This window comes from Onychomys torridus, chromosome 1 (assembly GCF_903995425.1).
Source record: "Onychomys torridus chromosome 1, mOncTor1.1, whole genome shotgun sequence".
NCBI lineage: Eukaryota > Metazoa > Chordata > Mammalia > Rodentia > Cricetidae > Onychomys > Onychomys torridus.
In genome coordinates, this window is record NC_050443.1 from 72,106,333 (window position 1) to 72,130,584 (window position 24,252).

The window sequence follows — 24,252 nt, forward strand, 5'->3', positions numbered from 1 at the left end:
GTGATCTGAATATTACATATGCACTGAGGGAAGGAGGACAACAGTCTGTTGGTGACGTGAGGAGAATAAAGATGTGGAATAGCTCCAGCATGGAATGGCACAGCAGGGAGACAAGGAACTGATCCAGAGTCTGGGGATTACTCTTTTTGTCTACTAACACTCTGAGCTTATTTCCTGTAATAGAGTAATATTAGATTTGAATGATCTGATTATACTCTAGGCCCAGCTTCTTAAACAAGAGGTTGTAAACTCATTTGGGGTCATGCGATTTAATGTTGGGTGTTAAAAAGGAAAAAAAAAAAAAAAAAAAAAGAAAAAAAACCTTTGGTAGCAGTAAAAGGTTTCTGGGGGAAAAAAAAAGCAGTGTACAAGGAATCCAAGGTCTCTCTGACAGTGTTTGTTTCACTGTGTGACTTCACATGTTTTGAACATATTAACATGCACTCTGAGCTATGCATGCTATTATGACATGCGATGCCAACAATTGTTGTATGTTATGGACCGAAGTATTTTCACTACACAAACAATTTTCTGCTCTTACAGAAAGTTTAATTGTGGAAAACAAAGACATATTTTTCCATGATCATTCCTAAATATGTAAATCACAAATTAATGTGTATTTAGATTCCAGTGTAGAATGTTTGATTTTAAAAACTGCTGAGACTTGAGTTTCTATTTTTTTCTAAAAAATGATTCATGTGTGTGTTGTGCATCTCTATGATGTATGCGCACGCACGTGTGCCTGCCCACATGCCTGTGGCATGCAGTGGCTAGACAAGGGCTGTACTTATAGGTGTTGCAGGAAACCTGGCTGGTTATGTGGGTGATAAGATCTGAATTTTGATCCTCATAATTGTGCAGAAAGTGATATTAGCCACTGTCACATTTCTCCAGTGCCTTGAGTTCCATCAAAGATTGTTAAATGAATTTTAGCTTGGAATTAGTATAAAATTTTCAACCGTCTCTGAAATGATCCTAAAAATACTTCTGTCATTTTGTACTACCCATTAATGCAAAGCAGCATTCTCACCTTCAACAATTCCAAGATCAGAATATTAATCAAATGTGAAAAACAATGAAGATGTTCTTGGTACTGAAGTACCAAAGATTCGGTCAGCTTTGAACCTTCATGTAAAAGAAACACATCTGCACTACTGCACTTTCTGTATAGTATTGACACTGCCTTATCCAATAGACTAAAACGTATTGAGACTAGTGACCTTTTAGCTAGCCTTGTATTACAACCTCAGCCCAGGAGTTATGCTCTTATCTTAGTTAACAATTAATGAAGATATTTTGGTTTGTAAAGGCTTTATTTCTGGATGTCTATATTTTTTTTGGATGTCTATATTTTAACAAATACTTTTAAATACAAAAATCAACAGATTAGTACAGTCAAATGCAAGATAAAGTGCTCAGTTACCTAAATCATCGTATTCTGGAAAAGAGTCCTGGAGAAACCCTGAAAGATCCAACAGCACTCAGTACAGTCCATTCTCTAGTAATGATTTTCTGTTAAGTCCAAGCGCTTTTGTTTCAAACACTAGAAGTGGCAGTATTCTAAAAATGGAAGGCCACATTTGACCTCTAAAAAAACACCCAAAAATGGACTTTTCCTATTTTCAGCTTGATCATTTATAGTTATCTTAGGACACTTCTGTTTTTGCAACCTTTTATGTAAACATACTCCTTAACTTTTAATTAAGCATGTTGGTTTTTTGTTCGACTTTCATCAGTTTCTTTCTTGGTAACTCTTTTTGGTCAGGGGAATAATGACCAGCAAGGCGTTTCCTTAAACACATGACTTTGAATCCAAGAATATCTGAAAGAAATCCTTTTCTGGTGGTAGGGGGGATCCATTCATCCATATCACTTTCAAGGCACTCAGCAGTAGGGCAGTGGTTGAAAATCTCTGGTTGTGTCAAACTAGATATAACAGGACTTTTGGATTTCTGGCTAGGTGTTTTTACATTCTTTGGATAGGATAAAGTGGCTTGATGCTTCCCATTTTCAGGAGAAATTTTTGTTTTATTATAGTTAGCATTAAGATTTGAATATACAGAAGGTAATAGTCCACGTAAACCATGAATTCTTTGGTGGAAGCCTGCAACTGGAGTTGACTGTGAACATGGAACAAAGTCTTGGCTTTCTTCAAAATCACATTCTGAATCTGACTGAGAACTTGCTCTTGGATACATTGACACTGATATGCTTTGCAAGGGTAGTTTTTGTGAAGGACGGCTGCAGTTTTCATCTATAGGATGATTTTCTGTGCAAGATGCTTCCCACGGCAACAAAACATCCTGTGAAATTTTGGTAATTTCTGTACCAGCGTCTTTATTTTTAGCAATACCATCAAAAAGATCAGCAGAAGCATTGTAGCTACCTTCATGATCAGCAGAATAACTTTGTGTTAAGTTATTATTGATGGGCCTGTGAACTAATTCTTTTGCTATATTTGTATTTCTTGGACTATTGCAAAGAGTCTCTAAAGGATATGTAAGTTTCCGGCATATTGTAAAATTGTCATCTTGGTTCTCTGACCATCTATAATACTGCTTATTTTCTAATTTGTGAAGATAAGAAACATCACTGTATTTCTTAGAACACAAGCTTGCCAATTTTCCTTTTGATTCTGAACGTGATTTCTCTCCACATCCATTAAAGTATTTGGTACTAAGATAAGAACAGTCACTTTTTGAGGCACTAGGCCTGAGTGAAATGCCATCCCTTTGTTGAAGGACCCCAGTAGTCCTCTTTTGGGTAACTGATGATGCCATATCTTTTGAAGATGTAAACAGAGCTGACAGGCAAGTATCTGGTAGAAAATACTCTGAGATGCCGCTTCTATTACTGCCTATAGAGACGGCCTCTGCTGTCTTGTTGGGTTTTGATTCTTTTTTAATTTGAGGACTTGGATTAGACTCACAGTTGGGAAAAGTCTCTTTACTAGAGTTTTCTTTCCCCATTGCTTGTGATGACCTTAAGCCGAAAGGTAGTGTATTCAAGGCTCCAGTGTTTCTCCTGGGAGTCACAGATAACCTGCTGTGCTCTGTGTGGAATTTATCAATGTCATTCTCTGTACCCTGTTTTCTAGCCTTAGCGTCTGTCTCAGTTACAGCAATCTCACTTTCAACAACTGCCAGAAACTTGTTCAGGCTTTCAGAGAAGGGCAGATCATCCCAAATCAAGGAGTCACAGTTCTGGAAAGTATTTGTTCTTTCCTCATGTCTGAGTGATGACGATGTAAATGCAGATCTCTCTTGAAGGATGGTGGTAGTATTTATGTCACGTTGCTGGTAACATGGGATGTCATACTGGGAATCTTCATTTTTAATTTCTGCTTCACTGTAGCACTCTTCATTATCTTCTTCAAAGGGTTCTTGCATTTGTGAAGGGAATAAATCAGAGTCAGACAGCCCAGCTTCATGAAAACTGGGGCAAATTGGACTCAGATGATTAGCTTGTACACCAAATTCTCCACCCAACTTTCCTGTTGTGTTATTCTTGTCCATACAAGAAACAAGGCTCCGGGAACTCTGTAGGGGATCATGGCAGTTCTTGGAACCAGTGACTTCAGAAAAGGAGATGTACTGCCTGTTTTGGTTAGGAGTACCACTGGCCACAATTTGTTCTGAAGCTGAAAAGTCATTATTAGCTGTTACTGGTGAGTCAGTAGAAGTCAGTTCAAGTGATGGCTGCCAGAATCTGAAAAGATCATCTCTGCTATAGGACTCCAGAAAACAGGATGTTTTCACAGAGCCATCTATGCTGCTAAGATCACTGTCTAAGTGATCTGAAGTGAGTGAGTTGCTACTATACTCCTGAGAGTCACAATGAGGTTTCTTGAAATTGGAAGTGTGAAAAAGCTGATTTAAGTAGGCGATGACAGTAAAACCTGTAACATGTGGGTCAGGCAGAACTATCTGAGAAGCTACTAGTGTTCTGACTTCTCCTTTGTGCTTACAGCATGGCTGCAAGAAGTTACTGGTGGCTGAGTCATGTTCACATACATCTTCAAAATTCTATGAAAGAAGTAAATGAATTTAAATGAGAACAAAATGGCTTTCTCTTGGCTCAAGGAGAAAACATGGATTTAAAGGTTAAACGAGATATCATGATAACTCCTTTAACTCCAACTCTTGTACTATTACTGAAAGAATAGCACATACCGAAGACTATGAACTTGGGCACAGAGACTTAACTTCAAATCCTTGTTTCAGCAGTTACTAGGAATGATGGGGTTCTGGATATATTATTTAACTCCTCTGTGCCTTATTTTCTCATTTATGAAATAAAGCCTGTTGATTAACAATAACAAAATTGTATAATACTTAGTATCCTATAAATGCTGGTACTATTATATTTGTGAAAGAAAGAATAGAAAAAGGAAAACTAAAGCATACAATTGTGGTGGTATTGTGTTCCCAACAATATTGTGCACCCTAATAAAATTTATCTGGGGTCAGAGAACAGACAGCCACTAGAACAGAGCCAGAAATGGTGGCTAGAAAATGGGTTAGAGCAAGCCATAGCAGAAGTTGGGCAGGTGGTGCACGCCTTTAATCCCAGCACTTGGGAGGCAGAGCTAGCCAGGATCTCTGAGTTCAAGGCCACTTTAGAAACAGCTAGGCATGGTGACACAGCCTTTAATCCCAGAAATCCAGCCTTTAATCCCAGGGAGTGATAGCAGAAAGCAGAAAGGTATATAAGGCCTGAGGAACAGGAACTAAGTTAGTTAAGCATTTGGCTGGTTTAGCATTCAGGCTTTGGAGCAGCACAGTTCAGCTGAGAGCCATTGGGACGAGGACTGAGAAGCTTCCAGCCTAAGGAAACTGGATCCATCACCTGAGGAACTAGCAAGGTGAGATAGCTGTGGCTTGTTCTGTGTCTCTGATCTTCCAGCATTCAACCCAATAACTGGCCTCAGGTTTGTTTTTATTAATAAGACCTTTAAGATTCTTGCTACATACAATATTTTAACAAAGTAAAGTTCCTTAGCTTTTGGTTTCTGTCTTTGGGTTTTCCCATCTGGTAGTACTATATTCTCTCTACTACATCCCATTTAGAGTGTAATCAAATTTCCATTTGTTCTTTTTAGTTTAGAATAGTTTGTTACTACTCCTTCAGAGTTAGTACATTTTATCTCTTTCTACTATTATGTATATGTATTTAATTTAAGAACATTCTTCTTAATCTATGTTTTTTTTTTAGCTCTGTAGCTCTGGCTGGCCTTGAACTCAGAGATCGATCTGGCTCTTCCTCCTGAGCAATGGGATTAAAGGTGTGTACCACCATACAGGCCTTAATATATTTCTAATGTTTTAAATCAATATTCAGGTATTTTTGTCTTTGAGGTTATTTCTCTCCTTTTATAGAAGACACAGAATTTTACTATGTAATTTGTACAGAACTTAGAGTAAAAGAAATCTTTCAAAACCAAGTATCTAATACTTTTTGCAGTTCATAATAAATTCCCCCCCTTTAAAGCCCTGAAAACATTGAATTGGGCTTCTTTGGCTTTTATAATAGGAGTTGTAACCTACAATATTAAAATAAATCATGTGTAAGCTATTTCTGTAGTTTCAAGTGCTCCTACAAGCTCTAATCCCTACATAACTTCTAAAAACAACTTGGAGAATTACAATCATCTCATTACAATGGGGATCAAGAGGTCATTCAAAAGGAAGCTGCTCTCAATTACCGTCACTCCAAACACAAAGCTTTGTCCAACAAAACAATTTTCCACTGCTGTGGTCAATAGGCTCTGCCTTCTGACACTGTCCAGGGGTTCTGGGATTTCACTAGAATCCTCAAGGTACCTTTGGGGAAAAAAAAATAAAGTGATGAACTTTGAAATTTTACCACTGCAGTAAAATCAGAAGACACAATTATTTTAAAATATGGCACAAACCTTGTCAGTTACACATAGAGGAAAAAAAAATATGACCTTGGCATTTTGTCCCTACTAGACCCCCATAGTATAAAAAGAGAAAAAAACATTTAAAGCCTCATGAAAACCCAAGGTCTGGGGAAGGAGCTTAGCAGGAGACTAGCATGTGGAAAGTCTGCCCTAAGTTCAATCTATAGTACTGAAGGAGAAAAGTATACACTTACTTAATCTCCAGACCCCAAAGCTACACTAGGGAAAAGTGAAAGCAACAGTGGCAGGTGTGGTATTTTTCCTTCCTTGTAATTCTGGATGTGGTCCTTGTAATGTCCCTTTCCTAAATGAATTTGCTCTAAGGTACAATCATATGAGCATGTTTCTTCTGAAAAATGACCAAGGAAAGAGGGAAGATGGTTGACAATGAGACAATTCTTATATGGATTCTTAAAGTCTCAAGGCTGTGTCTCACTGGGTCAGCATGGTAGTTTGAATGTAACTGACCCCCATAAGCTCATAGGGAGTTGCATTATTAGGATGTGTGGCTTTGCTGGAGGAAGTGTGCCACCATGAGGGCAGGCTTTTGAGGTTTCCTATTCTCAAGCTATACCCAGCATCAGTTCACTTCCTACTGTCTGGGGATCAAGATGTATAATTCTCAGCTCCTTCTCCAGCACCATGTCTGCCTGCACACCACCATGGCCTGCCATGATGATAATGGACTGAACCTCTGAACTGTAAGCCACCTTAGTTAAATGTTTTCCTTTATAAGAGTTGCTGTGGTCATGGTATCTCTTTATAGTAATAGAAACACTAACTAAGATAGTCAAACTCAAGGGATAAATCTGCAAAGTGACTGAAAGAATTGACTAACTTGGATTAGAGTTTTATATTTTAAATAGTAACCCCAAACTTAAAACATATGTATTTATGCAACATTTTCTTTTTCCAGTAGATTACCTTTTAAGGAAACTGATGGCCTGAGATAAAGAGTTTCTTTTTATTAAACGCAAATACCTTTAACACATGTATTTTCAAATCCTACTGGCATGCTAGAAGAGCAGTCAGGTAAAAGAATGCTTTAAAGACTCTTACCTCTTCAAACCAGTGGCAGTGAGTCCAAAAAATGTGTCTAAGCAGCTCCCAAACACAGTAATGATACACAATTTGCTGGACTCTGCCACTTTTACGGAAAGTCTGTATCTGTAACTGGCACTTTCAGCTTTGCCAGTAGAGCCACACTTGGGACAAGTAAACCTAGAAAAGTTGGGGAGACAGCACAGAGTTGTCCAAATTTAGGATGATAGTTTGTATAGCAATAGCAAACTTAATTCTTCTTAAACTCTTTACAATCAACAACTTTTTTTTTCTCTTTCCTGAGACAGGATCTTACGTGACATAACTGGCTCCAACTGTTATGTAGCTAGGGCTGGCCTTGAACTCTTGGGACCCTTGACCTCTACCTCCAGGAAGACGGGACTATAGTCATGCACTACTATAGCTAGTTTGATGAACTTTATAGATTTTAGTACCACCAAACTGAAAGAAACATACCAAACTGTTAAGAAACTGATGGGCAACAATGTAACAAAATAATAACCTTGAAATAATTATATACCAAGAATTTACTTATAAGCCAGGCAGATCTCTGAATTTGAGGCCAGACTGGTCTACAGAGCTAGTTCCAGGACAGCTAGAGCTACACAGAGAAACCCTGTCTTGAAGAATTAAAATACAATGTCATTAAAATTTGCTTGTATTTTTCTTAATGTCCTGAAACTAATGGTTTTAAAAAGATTTATTTTTCTTTATGTGTATGTATCTGTATATACTGGTGTACAGATGCCCTCTGTGAACAGAGGTATTGGATGCCCTGGGGCTAGAGTTCTGATCTTCCCAACTCCTAAAAATTACTTTAATCCACCAGGATATGTTAAGAATATTAGATTATAAAAACTAGGTATCAAAGGCATACAATTTAACTTGTCAAGATAATAAGTTAATATGTGATTGTAACCAAAGGAAGTTAAAAATGCACATCAAGTATAAATCTCTTGTTGTATACTGCTTGGTCTTGGAATATTTACTAGATGCCTGAAATCCTGAGGACTGGGTCTGTAAAATCCAATGCACAGGAAAGACAACAAAATCAAGTGATCACTATGGCACAGATCTTATCAAACTAAATCTGCTTCTTACTGCAGTGCTTATATTGTATTTTCCTCAGGAATTCTTGCCATGTCTTGCTGGGCAAATTCTTCACCACTGAGCTATAGGCCCAGGTGGTATTTTCCTGCTCTAGTCTGCAATATCTTAGAACTGTGAGTTTCATTTTTTATGATATATGGTAATGGGAGAAACTAGGGTCGGTCTTATTTTTCCATGTTGCAATAATTTGGCTTAGACAGTGGGAAGCAGAAACAGAAACATCCAAGTTAACAATGGTTTCATATGTTTGATTGCTGCCAGGGAGCTAATTGGTGCAGTCTATACTCCTTAGCTCTTGAAATGATTCAACACTATCATAGATTTGTGCTAATTATTACTTTTTTTGGCAACATCGAAGATGAATCTGTATGAATCCATTCATATAATTTAATCTAAATCTGCTAGACTGTGCTATAAGATGGCCATAGAATAAGGAAAACTGACATACTATAATATAAACCTATTTTTATTAGTCCCAAGGTATAATAGAGTGAATTGTTTCAAGTATACATAATAAATTCTTTAGAGTTTGAAAGTAATAATGTATTTATATATGGTGCAAAATTACTAGCAAATCTTAAATTAATATACATCAGTATTTTGTATTTATGAAAGTTTCTAGCACACATCAATTCATTCTCTGTTTACCCTCTTCACAAATGGGAAAACTGGTTTGAATTTTTGCCCAAGGTGGCAGTGAATTTTGACTCAAATCTGAAACTGTCATTTCCTATCCTGAAGTTCTTAATTTTTTATCATAACTATAAAAAATATGATTGATGACAAATAGAATGGCAACGATAGCTTGACAAAACCCAGGCTTATTTGTTTTACTTTTATAAAACATAAATATATTGAAGATATTTACTTTTATAGTCCTTAATCTTTGAAATACATGTTAATATGATTTAATATAGATTAGCACCTCTCAAAAACTTTAACAGCATACCAATCACCTGAGGATCCTGCTAAAATTAAAATTCTGGTTCTGTAAGCCTGGAACAAGACTCATAGGATAATTCTGTATTTCTAATAAGCTCCCATGTGAAGCTGATGGAAAAGCAAGGGCACAGACAATATATTCAAAAAACAGAGACCTCTGATTTAAATTCTCAGACAAGCGGAGCTGCCTTGAAGACTCTCAGAGCAACTGGAAAGGATGCTCTCCAAACTGTTGAGCTGCCTACAGGCTGTGTAATGTACCCCAGGTTTCCAGCTATCATGAGAAGTCATCCATGCTGGGCTGGGCCTTGGTGATGCAGCGGTCTCTGAGTCATTTCTGCTCATGTACCCATATTCCTGTAAGTAACCCCAGGAAAACCCACTGGTTCACTAAACTGGACTTCGGTCTGTTGTCAGTTCCCTATCTGGGGTGAGTAGACATTTGTTCAAGTCTCCCCAGGAACAGTGCCTCACAAGTAGCTCTGATTCCCATTTCCAGTCAGGGAAAGGAATTTATGAGTGTTGAGACAGATCCTTAGACTAAAGGAACTATAGATTTATTCTATTAAGTTACTCAGAAGATAATTTGCATGTTTGAGTTGGGTATATTTATCATATATAGCACAGACAGCCTACGTGGATAAATCTCTTATTTATAATTTTTGGCATAATATACATCACATATATGTCATGCTGAGTGTTCATGTACATACTTGGTAGTTAAGTACTTACATAAAAAACTTAGGGCCAGGCGGTGGTGGCGCATGCTTGTAATCCCAGCACTCGGGAGGCAGAGGCAGGTGGATCTCTGTGAGTTTGAGGCCAGCCTGGTCTACAAAGCAAGTTCCAGGACAGCCTCCAAAGCTACAGAGAAACCCTGTTTCGAAAAAACAAAAAACAAACAAAAAAACCCAAAAAACTTAAGTAACTTCTATATTGATGCCTTATCTTTGTATCATGGAACTCTTCCAACTGAAATCTAACTTGAATTCCTAATAAAATGCTGAAACTAAGGTGAGGTTTTCGGAGACCTACCTATTACTACACTTAGAAATATTTATGATTACCGCTCTAATCTCTCCCCCAAAGTGCTTCCATGACGTGGTAAGACTCTGAAAATTCTAATTTGTGTGTTTGTATGTGTGCAGGTGTCTGTGGAGGCTAGAGGGTGATGTTGGGTGTCTTCCTCTACTTCTTTCCAATTTAAATCCTCAGGAGTGCAGGGCTTGTCACTTGTTCAGAGGACCACACTGGAGTTATAATGACCCCCCAGTCATCACGATCAGCCTTTTCTCAACTACTATGCCTTCAAATTCATCTCCATTAAATTTGGTGTAGCCTCATTTCGAGATCTTCTTATGGCCAGGGAACTTGCACTTGGCTCCATGCAGGGCCTCAATCACATGTTCCTTATTCTTCAGCTAGGTGTGCATATACATGTCGACCTGGGCAGTGTGAACCCTAGTCAGTGTGCCCCAGGGCTTCCCCAAGGGCACCCCACATACATTTCTGGAGGTCAGACTGGGGAAAGCATTGATATAAGAGACATGACTGTCCACCATAAAATTGTCTTCAAGGTTCCTTAGGAAAACCTGTGTAAGCAACAGGCTGCATATAGTCCCAGGTTGCTGCTCTTTGCAGCCACTGCATATTAGATCCCTAGGAGGAATCTAATTTTGGTTTGAGATAAGAGTCTTTCATTGAATCTGGAACTTACTGATCAGCAATACTACCTACCAGCAAGCTCTAGGCATCATCCTGCATTATAGACAAACACCAACGTTTTAAAAACCATGGTGTGGGGTCCTGAACTCAGGTCCTCATGCTTGCACAGCGAACACTTCATCAAGTCATCTCATTAGCCCTGAGGATATTCTTTAAATATCTCTACTGCTTAACTTGGGAGGTTAAAAAAGAAGTTATCTCCATTGGACACAAAACACCTACTATGGCTGCCATTGCTAAGGATTTGGGGGTAAAAACGGATCTGGAAAGGCTATGGTGGGGGGACTCATCACAAACTTGGCTAAGGTAGTGGGGGCAATGGAAAAGAAGAATTTCTGTTTTCTACATTGGTTGATTTCCAGTAAGAAAAAAGGAAAGGAGAAGTGAAAGCAGGAAAGGTAAAACATCAGAATTGACTTGTGTGTGTGGTATTGTTAATGTAATATGAATAGACACATTGTTTCTTTCTAGTGGATTAAATTTTCACAGGTAAGGATCATGTGCTTTGGGGTTTTATGCATCTAAATGATGCAGCTGGAGCTCTTTTCCTGTGGGATTTTAAGTGGAATTTGAATATAAACTGCACTGTTAGTTCAGAAGTAATATGGCAAGTATGAATGTAGACCCTAGTCATATTGTTTAGCCTTGAATGCTTATTTCTGCCCCTAACTAGTTAGTTGGGTGTGTGATTCATTTTTCTAAGCTTCAGTTGTCTTCAAATTTGGTATCAACAATAGCACCCACTTCATAAAAATCCCTTGTATTAAAGGAATACAGTATCTGCAAATCTCCTAGCATCATTCTTAGCACATAGGAAACATTCATATGTGGTATATATTGGTAACATTGGTCTAAAGGGCTAACAGTATTATTATTGTTCAACCCAAACTTTTGTGAAAGATTATCTTCATGATAAATGCTTGGTCTGTTGGATATGGTAATGTAAGCCTGTGATCTTAGTACTTGGGAAGCAGTGGCAAGAGGATTACAAGTTCCAGGCCAGCTGGGATATATAGTGATACTCTATCTCACTTGGAAAAGAACATGAAGTTTTAAAAATACTTTGTATCTATATAGCTGATTATAAAAATCTCCCTATTTGAGATGCTTAGACAGAAGGGCTGCTCCAAGTTTGAGGTTAGATTGTGATATACAGTGAGTTCCAGGCCAACCTGGGTCATAGAGTAAGACCATGTCTTAATCCCCTGCCATCCAAAACAGTGGCAGTGGTAAGATTAAATTCAGGCATTCTGGTTCCATAGAATAATGCTGTCAACCATCATGATATACTGCAATAGGAAAAGTACACTTGTATGAGATTTTCAGTAAAAATGGGTGCCATCTTAGAAATCCTTATATATCACGTTTTGTACTAGATTTCTGTGCATTATCTCTATAATTATTCCACATTGTATGTATCATTATTCAATTTTACAAATAAGTATTTAGGCTCACAGGATCTCCATCTCTTGCCCTGTGACATAGTCTGAGTAGCTGCTACTACCCATCTGTAATTTTATGAACTCTAAATATTTCATAGTGTTTTTAAGAAAGGTTCCTGATTTCCACCTCAAACTTCATTTAATTCTAAATTGGTCAGTGACCATTGAAAATTTTTAGCTCACTAATTCTATTTACATATTACTAGGTGTTACTAACAATCTTTATCTTAAGTCTAGACACAAAGTTGCAGAAGAACTCTGAACCCAACTTTTCACTTCTAGTCAACAAAGATAGGTGGTATACCTTGGGCTCTCAACTATACTTGGCTACAATGATTTTATCATGGTATTCAGATGTAGCCAAACAATGTTGTTGATATACAATAGATTACTAGAATTTGAGGATATCTGACTTCAGAGTACTTGCAAAAGTTTCTGAGCACTGACATGACTTAAAACATTGTAGACTTTGAAACCAGGGGTAGCACAACAGAACTGTGAATTCCAGACCAGCTTGGGCTGCAGAGACCCACTCACTAACAAACATCCATCCATTTTGAAGCATTTGTTTTTCAGATTTAGATTAGGAATACTCAACCAACAAAGTTTATGCAAATATTCTTAAATCTTCAAAGTTCTGGAATCTGAAATGCATCTGATTCCAACCATTTTATAAGTAATAGTAAGCATGGTGCCAGCTACTAAATTTACTTATATATAATTAAAAAAATTAAACTGGGCGGTGGTGGGGCACATCTTTAATCCCAGCACTTGGGAGGCAGAGACAGGCGGATCTCAGTGAGTTAGTTAGGCCAGCCTAGGCTACAAAGTGAGTTCCAGGACAGCCAGGAGTATTATACAGAGAAACCCTGTCTTGAAAAAACAAACAAACAAACCAACCAACCAACCAACCAACCAGCCAACCAAAAAAACCCAAACACTGAGGTGAGGACCATGAAAAAACAAACATTCTTAAAACTTCCCCATGAAACTGAATTAGCACTCAATTCTGTTATTGTAAGATTAACAGAAGAGCCAACCCTGAGAATTCTCACTTTTTCCAGGGTTCCTATGAGGAGAAAGGGATAACAAAATATTAGATAGAAAGATAGCGAAGAGGAGAAAGACAGAAACACAGCATAGCTTTAGGAGGACCCGGGTCAATACCCAATGGCCCCTTCTGCCTCTTCAAAAGGGTTTTTTATAACAATGCCAAAGGGCAGGGCAAAAGACCTCCCCGCTTGCTAGATCAAAGCATACTGCACAGCCAAGTATAGATTCTTCAAAACACCTAGTAACCACGCCCATGGTCAAATCATTCCCTAAAGCAGCTCTGCTAGGTAAAGCAAGCTCAGATTCTTGGACCCTGATAAGTTCTCACTAGGAAACCTCTGTGGGTCTCTGCATCCTCACATATGGTCTTTAATTTTACCTTTTGGAGTCAAGGACTATACGAGAGAAGCACCTTTGACATGATGGATATATAAAACTCGAATTTTGGAGAGCAAGCACTGAGGCAAGAAGGAATTTCCGTCTTCTATTCATGTGTCTATATCTTGTCCTATAAAAGAAAACAAGCATGGGACTCAACACAAATGTTAAATCACATGTGAATTTTTTTTCTTATGAAAACCAGTCAGTCAATATTATCTTTTGTTTCATTATAAAAATGAAGACATTAAGTGTCAATATACTGGCTTTTTTTTAAGTACTGGGAGATTAAATCTAGGGCCACATACATGGTAATTAAGCACCCCATTACTGAGCTACATCCTAAGCTCTATAATGAGGTACTGAAAAACTGAACTACTGCTTCTGAATAAGTAGTATATTCTAGTAATTCAGAAGAGACATCATTTAGCTTGTTCACATGTTTTTTTTAAATAAATTTATTCATTTATTTATTTTATGGCCTGGCTGCAATTTCTGCTCCCTCTCCTTCTCCCAGTCCCTCTTCCCACTCCCCTCCTTTCCTACCCCCAATCTACTTCTGCTCAGTTTTTGTTTAGGAAAAGGCAGGTCTCCCATGAGTATCAACAAAACATGGCATACATAGTTACAGTAAGACTATAAACACCTCCCCATGTATTAAGGCTGAGCAAGATGACCCAGTATGAGGAGTAGGGTCCACATATTTTACAAAAGATATTATTAGTTGTGCTTACAATTTTAATGGGAAGGATATTCCATGAACCAACTTCTTCCTTTTCCCTGTGCTTTTGAGGGTTCTCCCTATTGTTTATAGGCTGGTCTTGAACTCATGGGCTAAAGTGATCCTGAGTAGCTTCAATTACTTGGACAGAAGCTGAAAACTGCTTTAGTAGATTTCATTGAGTAGATTTTTACAGTTTGGGCATAGAAAAGGGACTTACATCTAGCAAATAAAAATATTTATTTAAGGTCTAGGAGGTCAGGTTTTGTTTTTTTTTTTAAACATTCCTTGTTTATATAAGCATATATCAAATAAAAGAGCAATGTTCTCTAACTTCAACTTAAGTTCTTTAAATTGTACATGGCTTACTGATTTTCTCATGGATTAGCTTATACTAATAAGCTAATAAAATAAATGTTTTCAAACAAAGGATTCTGTGTTTCAGAGAATTATATCCATTTGTAAAAATGTATGACCTGTTTTGGAAACTGGTATCAGCAAATTCTGGCAGTGGAATTCAGTTAGGCATACCTTTTCAAGTATCATCACCAGAAATGTGTTGACTGTGTGAATCCTGTAAAATCAATGATATTTTGGCACCATATTTCTTTGTTTGGGCATTTTTTTCCTTATTAATCTTTTGCTTGTACATATTGGTTTCTGAATTTTTATGGATTTTGTTTTTGTGTGTATATCTGTGTGTTTTTCTTTTTTTAAATTCTTATTTGTTTGTTGCTTTTTTTTCCTCAACCAGTTTTTCCCTTTTATTGGAAATAGATTTTCCCCCCCTCACATAATACAACCTGATTACGGTTTCCTCACTTTCTACACCTCCCAGTTCCTCTTTACCTCCCCTCTCATTCCAATCCATTCCCTTTGTCTTTTATTAGAAAACAAACAGGCTTCTATGGGATAATAATAAAATATACTAAAACAAAATTAACATACTAGAATTGAACAAAACAAACAAAAAGAAGGAAAAAAGCCCAAGAAAAGGTACAAGATTATTGTGGGCCTATCTTCAGGAGGTCTAACATAGAATTCGATAGTCTATGTGGATATTCAAAATGACTCTTTATGCACAGTGGTACTTTACGGTACTATCCCTTGACAGGTAGGCTTATGCTGTTTAAGAAAAGCAGCTGAATGGGAAGCTGGGAGCCAAATAGTATGCAGTGTTCCTTCATGGTCTCCGTTTCAGTTCCTGCTTCTAGGTTCCTGCCTTGGCCTCCCTCTGTGATAGACTATAAACTGTGAGCCAAATAAACTGTTTGCTCCACCATCAAAAATATTCTTTATGAATTTTAATACATAGGCATTTTAGATGGATTGATTTTTAATTTAACCAAGTCACTGTGCTGTATTGTGGATACACATTTTTTCCCCCAAGTACTAGGATTGAACCCTGACCTCACATGCACTAGGCAAGCACTTTACTACCAGGCTAGACTTTCAATATCTTTTTAAGAGAGGGCCCTGTAAGTTTCCCAAGGCTGGAATTTGTGGTTCTCCTGACTCAGCCTCCGAGTAGGTAGGATTACAGATCTGTGCCACCAGGACTATCTAGATAATACAACTTACCAATACAAGAAAAACAATACAAGTATGACATTTTAGAATTAATTTATAAATTATGCAAGGATGAATTGCTTACATTTTAAGGTTGGTTGCTGCTTTTTATTTAAGAGTTTATTGCCCTCTAGTGGATCTAATATGTATGTAAAAACAAAACAACAATAACAAAATTGTAATTTACAGGTAAATTAAGAATTAAAATGAAAGGGTTCAGATTTTTTTCCATTATTTTCAATATTGGTGCTTTACCTACCAAGTCATAGTGATAAAAAGAATTTAAGAATTAAAATGAAAGAGCTCATTTTTCTTTTTTCATTATTTTTACTATTGGTGTTTCACCTGGCAAGCCCAAACGGTAAAAAGATACTTCATTCATTGAACAAAGGATAATATTAGAGGAAGCTCCTTTTAAGCACCCAAGAGTTTGTTTTTTTCTTTGTTTTCATAACCTGTATCCTTCATTATAAATATCTTCTATCTTATATCTCTACTACTTGGCATGGATTATGGTGAATGCATATTTGATAAGGTACCAGGATTGAATAAGTACTAAAATTAGGAAAACATTATAGACTCGAGAACAACTTCATATCTGGCTTGCCTTATAATTTTCTCTTCTTTCTATTTTGTTGGGAAGGATGATGGAACAGTATTATATTTCTTTCAGCTCCATCAGTCAGCAAACCATGTTCCAACTTAATAAGCTCAATATATTTACTTATTGTAATATACTGTACACTTGCTAAATGCCAATTGTTGTTATATGTAAGTTAAGGACAGACAGACACAGTCCTTTCCTAGTTATTAGATTTATGTTTAGGAGATGACAGAAAAATGATGAAAGAACAAAACAAAACCTCCGCACTGGTGACAAGTTATATAAGTGTGTACACAATACCATGAGAAAATATAGAGATTGATCAGGTTTTTGCTTGGAGGTGGGGTGGGTTAAGGGGAGAAACAGGATTAGGATAATATAATTTTGTTTAGAAAAAAGTATTTTCTGTCAGAGTGATGACATTAAAAAAAATCATTAAAATTTTTTATACATCTAAAATGTTTTCTCAATGTATAGTTCTGGGGGGAGTATTTATTTTATTTTTATTTATATGTATGTGTTTGTCTCTAGATGTATATGCATGTGTGTGCAGGTGCCCACAGATCTCCTGGAAGTAATATTACAGGTGGTTGTGAGCCACTGGATATGGGTGCTGAAAACTGAGTCCAGATTCTCTACAGAGCAGCAAGATCTCTTAACAGCTAAGCCATTTCTCCCCTAGATGTATAGCTTTTAGAATAAGAAAAACACAACAAAAATGCTAGGTAGGAAACTTAGCAATAACACAAGGAAACATCAGCTCTTCCTAATCTCATACATATGAAAGCAGAAATAAGACTGGGAAGGAGTCAGGGGGAAAGTCTAAGTGTTATGCACACTGAGGAGAACTAATTGTCCCTTTGTCTTCCAGAGATTGTCTAGGTCAGTGTCCATGAAGGAAGGCACAGGCTTAGTCTTAAAGCTTTATGGGGAACCACACCTTAGCAAAGATACTTCCTAATTTATCATGAAAAAGAATTGTAACAAGGAAGCTGGGTGTTGTGGTGCACACCTTTAAGTCCAGCACTCAAGGCATAGGCAGGTACATCTCTGAGTTCAAGACCAGCCTGGTCTACATAGTTAGTTCCAAGACATCCATGGCTATACAGAACTGTCTTAGAACACCTTCTCCTCCTCAAATAAAGAAAGAGAAAGAGAGGTATAACTTCATGTTAAGATGAAGTGTAAAAAGAAAGGTACTAAATGAATGACCATGGACTGAATGAATATGTAGAGCATCCTCTTGACTCTAGAGCTAGTTCTGTCAATGACAACGAGGGTAAATAGAAAGGGGAACTGTGGGACACGAGAAGGGAAAGAAGTACCTCTAGTTTGTCTTTCTTAGTGAGTCCAGAGACTTCAATGCAATCGATAAGCCAAAGTTGCATTTGTAAATATATGATCTGAAGACTTCAAATACGGATGTTAAAAACAGCAAGTAAACTTACTTCTAGCTAGGATTTTTTGGGTTTTAACACAATCACACTCTTCATCCCTAAACCTAAGCAGTTCACCTCAGAAGTTCTCTTCTGAGGCATAGTCAAGGATCAGTTTTAGCTGGTGGAGGTCCCTAAGGAGGAAGGGAACTCCTCAGGCTGCTGGTTGATATGCTGAGAGGTTTCCTGGCTACTGCCACAGGAACCAAGAGTGTATGCACTGCACAGACTTACATGAAGGTAAAACACTTGTACATACAGAATAAAAATAATAGTGAAAACTAATTTTAAAAAGTTAGGATGCAGGTGGAATCATATCTGGATGTCATGTCTTCTGACAAGTAGGCCACCAGTCTTTCTAGTCCTTCGGATTGTCTACCCAGCATCATACTTAATAAGCTTCGTTTCTTACGACTGTTGAAAGCATGCAGTCACCCTGCAGGAAGTCAGTCCTCCACTCTAATGATTTAAGGAAGAGGGGGTACACTAGTTCCCCTTTTTCACTCCTTTCACTTTTCATGTTGACTCAGGGTAGAGCAAAGCTAAACACAAAAATACAAACAGCACACACCGCTACCATCACCCAAAACCTAGAAGAAAATCTTTCATGCCTTGTGAGATAATCCTAGACTTCGGATTTCCTGTCTTACAGCCCAGAGGCCTCACTAGAGAAGGGGAAATTACTGTGAATAGTTTTAACACCTATGATCTCCTTCAAAAACACATACAATATCTAACTTTTTAAAAGGCAGTCAGAAGGATTTCCTAAAGGATATTGAAAATTAAATGCACAAAAAGCAGAAACAAAATTTACAGCAGAAGGTAAAATACTTTTGAAAACTACAAGGAAAGCCTCACAGGGTGTTCAACAGTTTTTCTATTTTTGGTAGCATTTCTGGAATATTTGTAACAGAGATGGAGAAACTCAGAGCATTTGAGGTAGAGAATAAATAGGACTTTTGTGTTCCAGATCAGGACGTTATTTGTGGATCAGGCAGACAATGTACTTTATTCATCAATGTGTATCAATAAAACAATGCAAAGACTTCCATAATGTAACTCCTTTTTTTTTTTCGAGACAGGGTTTCTCTGTGTAGCTTTGCGCCTGTCCTAGAACTTGCTTTGTAGACCAGACTGGCCTCACAGAGATCCGCCTGCCTCTGCCTCCCAAGTGCTGGGATTACAGGCATGCGCCACCGCCTGGCCTCATAGTGTAACTTCTTACACACGAGCCAACTATATTTGGAAGTCTCACACACTCAATGTTTAATAAGTAACAAAAAACTGAATCCTTTTAAACCTTTTTTGCTACAAAACCTTCTCAATTTTGGCATAGTAATACTTCTAACTAGGCATATGGCCAGACACCTAAGACTCTTCCCTCCCTTCCTATGCCACATCATAGCCACCATTTTACATTTTACTCTTTTATTTTATTTTTTTGAGACAGGGTCTTTCTATGTAGTTCAGGCTGGTCTTGAACTCACAAAGATCTGCCTGTCTCTGTCTCCTGCCCAGCTTATTCTTTCTTTTTAATAGTTACTCTTTTAGAATTTCATACAATGTATTTTGATCATGTTCTTTCCCTTCCCCCACCATCCTACCCACCCACCTTCAAGTTCTTTCTTAAAAATAAAAAGCAAAGCTATGTGTGGTGGTATCCACCTTTAATCCCACCTGGAGGCAGAGGCAGAGTGATTTCTGTGAGTTTGAGGCTAGCCTGGTCCACACAGTAAGCTACAGTCTAGCCAAGGATACATAATGAGACCCTGTCTCAAAAAGGGACAAATCCATTATGGCCAGATACCTAGGACTCCTCCCTCTCCTGTCCCCTCCCCCCGAAAGCCACATCATAGTCACCAGCTTAACATCAATTCTTTAGACAGGACCTTCCAGACCCATGCTTATCTACCTCCTTTTTAAAGATAGGATTTTCTTCTGTAGCCCAGGCTGGCTTCAAACTGGAGTGCTGGATTATAGATATACTTCACCACACTCAATTTTGCTATTCTGTTGTTAATTTTATCCAAAAAAGGTACTTACCCTTAGGACAGCAATCTCTCTTGTTAATCAAAGTCATCCAATATCTGGTCATTCTTGGCATAATGGGAGGCAATGAAAAATTTATCTGAAGAATGAATAAAAGATTAGGGAGTGCTTTGTGATCCAGTTTTGCAAGGTTAGGAAACAGCTTTTAAGAAGGCTTTGGAAGCCAGCCTTAGAGGCACATACCTATAAATCTAGCATTTGGGAGACAGGCTGGATGATTAGGAGTTCAAGGCCAGCCTTTGGTATGAAATCCTGTTAACTCCAACTCAAAACAAAACAAAACAAAACAAATAAAAAAGTTTTGCAAACTAAGAAATAACAAGAGTCAGAACAAGCATGGGGTGTGGATGGAAATAAAAAGTTGGGGGGGGGGTTGGGAGGATGATGCCTTTGAGGAACACAAAAGAAACCCTGGGGTTGGGGATAATTTAGTGACATATGGCATAAACAGAGTGTGATATTCTGGGATTGATCTCCCACACAGAGGTGTGTGTGTTGGTACAGCAAGGTCTAGAGCTGAAGTTGGAGAAGCAAGCAAGGCCAAAAGGCTTCTGACCTAAGTTAAGGAATTTGTACTTAAAACATCGGGGAAACAGGGGCATCTAAAGAGTTTCAATGGTCAAAAATTTCACCTATTTGCCTGTGGGGAATGGACAATGCAACACTCACAGGTTAAGATTATGGTAGTGGCAGTGTTCAGTGGATTTCAGAAGTGGATGCGAGATCAAGGAGTCTAGAAATCTTTCAATTTCTGGATTGCGAGCATTATTCAGTTAAGTATTTTCTCTAGGATATCAAAGCAATTCGAAGGAGAACAAAAACTAAACCTTTCCCAGCACTAAGCACTACTCTGCATACTAGCCAGCTGACACAGTTTTACATCTCCAGAAGAAAGTCGAGCCTTTTACCCTCTGGGCTTCTGGGGTTCTGCAGCAATGGTAAATGTTGACCAACACTCGCCAAGGAACATGAAAATGACTTGCCCCTCTAACCTCGTATCGGCTCTTTACGGCGATGGGTCCTGAAATAAAACCATGTGGAGCGCAGGGCTACAGCGCCTCGTTAGTAGTCTGTCCACCTAGAGTCCCCCAAGAACCTTTCTTCAGCGTCTCACCTGAGGCAAAGGATCGGGACAAGCCCGGGCAACCACGGAAGGACGCCTGCTGCCCAGCCTCAGCGGCTCAGCAAACGCCAGCGATCGAATCTCCCGCCTTCCCTTCCGCCGGAAGTACCGCCTTGACGGAGCTTCCCGAGAGCCAATCAGAAAAGGCTCCGCAGGGCGTGTCGCCCACTTGTCAGGCTGTGGGTAGAGATGGGTTTGGAGGGCCCTTCTTCCCCGACTGGTGGAGCAGCAGTTCCTCGGGCGAAGTGCGGGGGAAGCCGGGCAGGCACGAGGCGTGGGAGGGGGTGGCTGCTCGCGTCCGGCGGAGGCCGGGCCTGACGGGTTACTCCGGCCGAGGGGAGGCTCCGTCTGCACCGACGACCCAGCGGGCTCAGAAGGGATGGGTCGTGCGGGGGATGCGGAGGATGGGGTGGCCCGAGAACTGAGGACCTTGGGGGCACTATGGAGGCGGAGAGATCTGCGACCCTTCTTCCAGTTCCTGCTCCCCGAGAGACCCAGTGTCGGGTCCTTGTGCTTGCGCCCTCACCGAAGTAGAAACGACAGACGTACCCGGTCTGCAGGGTTGCTGCTCTGCTTGAGTGAGAGCTCACGTGTGTGTCGTCATGCCTGGTGGAGACTGTCGATAAATTCAGTCTCTCCCCTCCGCTCCCCTCCCCCACCCCCGCTCCCCTCCCCTCCCCCCTCCCCTCCCTTTCGCCATTATGTAGGATTTTGCCGAGAGCCGGGTCGTTGCAGTGGGGCTGAGGTTGCGGGGATACTGTGATGGTGACGATAAAGGCAGGGATATGGCGTGACCCAGAGTAGCGATAGGGTTTGGGGCGCCATAGATAAGGATGGGGCAAAGCCCTACGGGATAAAGGCCGACGTAGACGGTGACCGCAGTGGAGGCAGGCGGGGAGGAGGGGGAGGGCGTGTGGCTAGGGTGGCCGAGGCGATGTCTGGGCGGCCGGGAGCCGCCAGGCTTCGGGTTTCCCGCGGGGAGGAGCTAGTCCGCAGTGGGCGGAGCTCCGAGCTGGGCCGGGCTTAGGCTGCGCGCTTCTGGCGGTGGCCCTCTTTCTCTAGCTGCCCAGACTGTGGCTGCCAGCCCGAGCCATGGGCTGCCGGCCTCTCCTGCTGCTCCTGCCTCTCCTCTCGCTCGGGGCCGCCACGACGATCCGGTCTAGGTCAGAGACCCTGAGCAGCCTGAGCTTGCCAACCAACCCCACACCCGACCCTGCTGTAGCCTATAGCTACTCAGTTCTTTACTTTGAACAGAAGGTAAGCGGAGGCTGGGAAGCAGGGATTCCAAGTCCCAGGTACCAACCGCCCATACCTTGCTTGGCTAGTGAAGCTGGATGGAGCACCACCGCCCACTTCAAATTCTAACTCTAATACTTAGGACTTGCTTTGGTTTTAGTTTACATTTTCTGGAGAGTGGCCTTAAGCCCTACTTTAAAATTTATCAATAAAAGTATTTCCTTGTCCCCCAACAAAGACAAAGAGAAATTTATTCCTCCCGTTTTGGAGGTCCGGGATACATATTTTTAACTCTTCACAACCAACTCTCAGAGGATGCCTCAATCTAATTTTTTTTTTTTTTTTTTTTTTTTTTTTTTTTTTTTTTTTTAAAGCCTTGGCCAAAACCAAATTGTGGAGACAAACTTTTACCCCAGGTCTCTGAACCCGGATTCTAATGTATGGAGACTTAACCGTGACCGCTAGTTCTCTCAACACGAATTCTAATGTACCTGTTATATAATACTAGTACTATGAAGCGCCAGCCTGCTTTCTTCACTAAACTGCTCCTCTCAGCTGAAATGCTCCCTTTAGAGGTTGAAGGTCTGTATTCAGATCCAGGGTGAGTGTAAGGATCAGGTCTCTAACTTGAGTTCACAGTTTTAAGCGACTCCAATGCCTTTCTGCTTAGCTGCAGCATGAGGTATCGCCCTATTGGACTGAATGGAAAAGTACCTGTGTGCCCTGAAATGACAAGGGACACCTACAAGCCTGTGTTTCTAGGAGTCGTAGGCATGAATGGGCAAGGCACTGGGATTAAGAAAGAGTGCAAGAGTCTGAGCTTGGCTTTAGAAATCACAGCAAGAGCCCGGCCTAACTTCGTAATCTTGGCCAGGTTACAGTTAGTTTCTGAGCCACCTTTCTTGACTTACCGAAACCCATAGTGATGGTTAAATGAGCACAGGTAATATACCCCTAGCAGACTAGCTGTCCTAAGTTGGCAGGTATGGATGCATGGTTCCTAATGTGAAGTTTGAATAGGAATTTGGGGAAGAGGAGTCACATAGGGTTGTAGAACAATTTATTTTGGAAGTTTAAAAAACCCTAGAAATTTAAGTTTGGGTTTATCACACAGAGATAGTATTTCCTTTTTAACAGAGGTAGCAGAAGTCTTGGAAGCAGCGCCTTTCATCTCCTATGACAGTTTCCTTACTTGTAAGTTGAGAAGCTGAAGTCAGACCCACTGCATTTTACACTTTACCCAGGAAGACCTTTTAGTGGAGCCAGCTGCTATGGAGGCTAGTTGGGTCTAGCTGAAATGAAGGCTGTATTAGGAACCCTAGGACTTCCTCTCTCTCTGGCCCCCCTATACTTGAGGTGTTCTGCTTCAATCTGCTTTCTTTATACTGGGATTTTAAAGTAAACACTTTTTTCTTTGTTTATTGTAAAAACAAAATTGAACTCAGGGCCTTTCACCATGGAACTATCCCTAATCTTTGTACTGGAGCTTTTTGAATTTTTTGGTACACATATAACTCTTTACAACATCCAGTTATTAACAGTGAAGTTAGAGGAAGAAGTTTTAGAACATGATCTCTAAAATCTTCCTGGGAATAATGCATCAGGGGAATGGAAGGGTAGAGGGATAGAATGTTGCTAATTTATTTTCCTTTGTCTTTTTTTCCCTGGGTGTGTGCGTGTGCGTGTGCGTGTGCGTGTGCGTGTGCGTGTGCGTGTGTGTGTGTGTGTGTGTGTGTGTGTTGAACTAGTAAGTGCACATATGAATTGGGGAGGAGGAGTCAGGTGTTGTGCACTATCACTCTGTCTCATTCCCTTGAGACGGGTTCTCTTTTTGAACCTGGAAGCTTGGCAGGCAGTTAGTCCCAGGGATCCTGTCTTC

At 39.7% G+C, this 24,252-nt stretch overlaps 2 protein-coding genes and 1 pseudogene across 2 annotated transcripts in view; 1 reads left to right on the forward strand and 2 right to left on the reverse strand.

Annotated features, from left to right (window-relative positions):
- Positions 1–929: 929 nt before the first annotated feature.
- Positions 930–21,684, reverse strand: Ddias (DNA damage induced apoptosis suppressor). The gene is made up of 6 exons (XM_036197217.1): positions 21,129–21,684; positions 20,009–20,093; positions 13,637–13,765; positions 6,983–7,144; positions 5,705–5,822; positions 930–4,025 (listed from the first exon to the last, which is right to left on the reverse strand). The coding sequence occupies exons 3-6, from the start codon at positions 13,747–13,749 to the stop codon at positions 1,698–1,700; spliced, it is 2,721 nt and encodes a 906-aa protein (XP_036053110.1). The 5' UTR covers positions 13,750–13,765; positions 20,009–20,093; positions 21,129–21,684; the 3' UTR covers positions 930–1,697.
- Positions 10,602–10,723, reverse strand: LOC118576916 (annotated as a pseudogene).
- Positions 21,685–22,132: 448 nt separating the features above from the next.
- The window catches only part of LOC118574393 (lysosomal Pro-X carboxypeptidase-like), a 52,232-nt gene continuing 50,112 nt past the window's right edge, over positions 22,133–24,252 (forward strand). Inside the window, exon 1 of the mRNA XM_036175285.1 lies at positions 22,133–22,394. Within this exon, the coding sequence (XP_036031178.1) occupies positions 22,230–22,394 (165 nt within the window). The 5' untranslated portion in view covers positions 22,133–22,229. The remainder of the gene's footprint in view (positions 22,395–24,252) is intronic.

Bases quoted from the DNA above. Each gene is read 5' to 3' on its own strand.
- Ddias (XM_036197217.1), bottom strand. From the start codon at position 13,749: ATGAATAGAAGACGGAAATTCCTTCTTGCCTCAGTGCTTGCTCTCCAA. The intron at 7,145-13,636 runs GTAAAATTAAAG...CAACTTTTCTAG, and splicing joins ATAGTCCTTGACTCCAAAAG to GTTTACTTGTCCCAAGTGTG. The intron at 5,823-6,982 runs GTAAGAGTCTTT...TTTTCCCCAAAG, and splicing joins ACTGCCACTGGTTTGAAGAG to GTACCTTGAGGATTCTAGTG.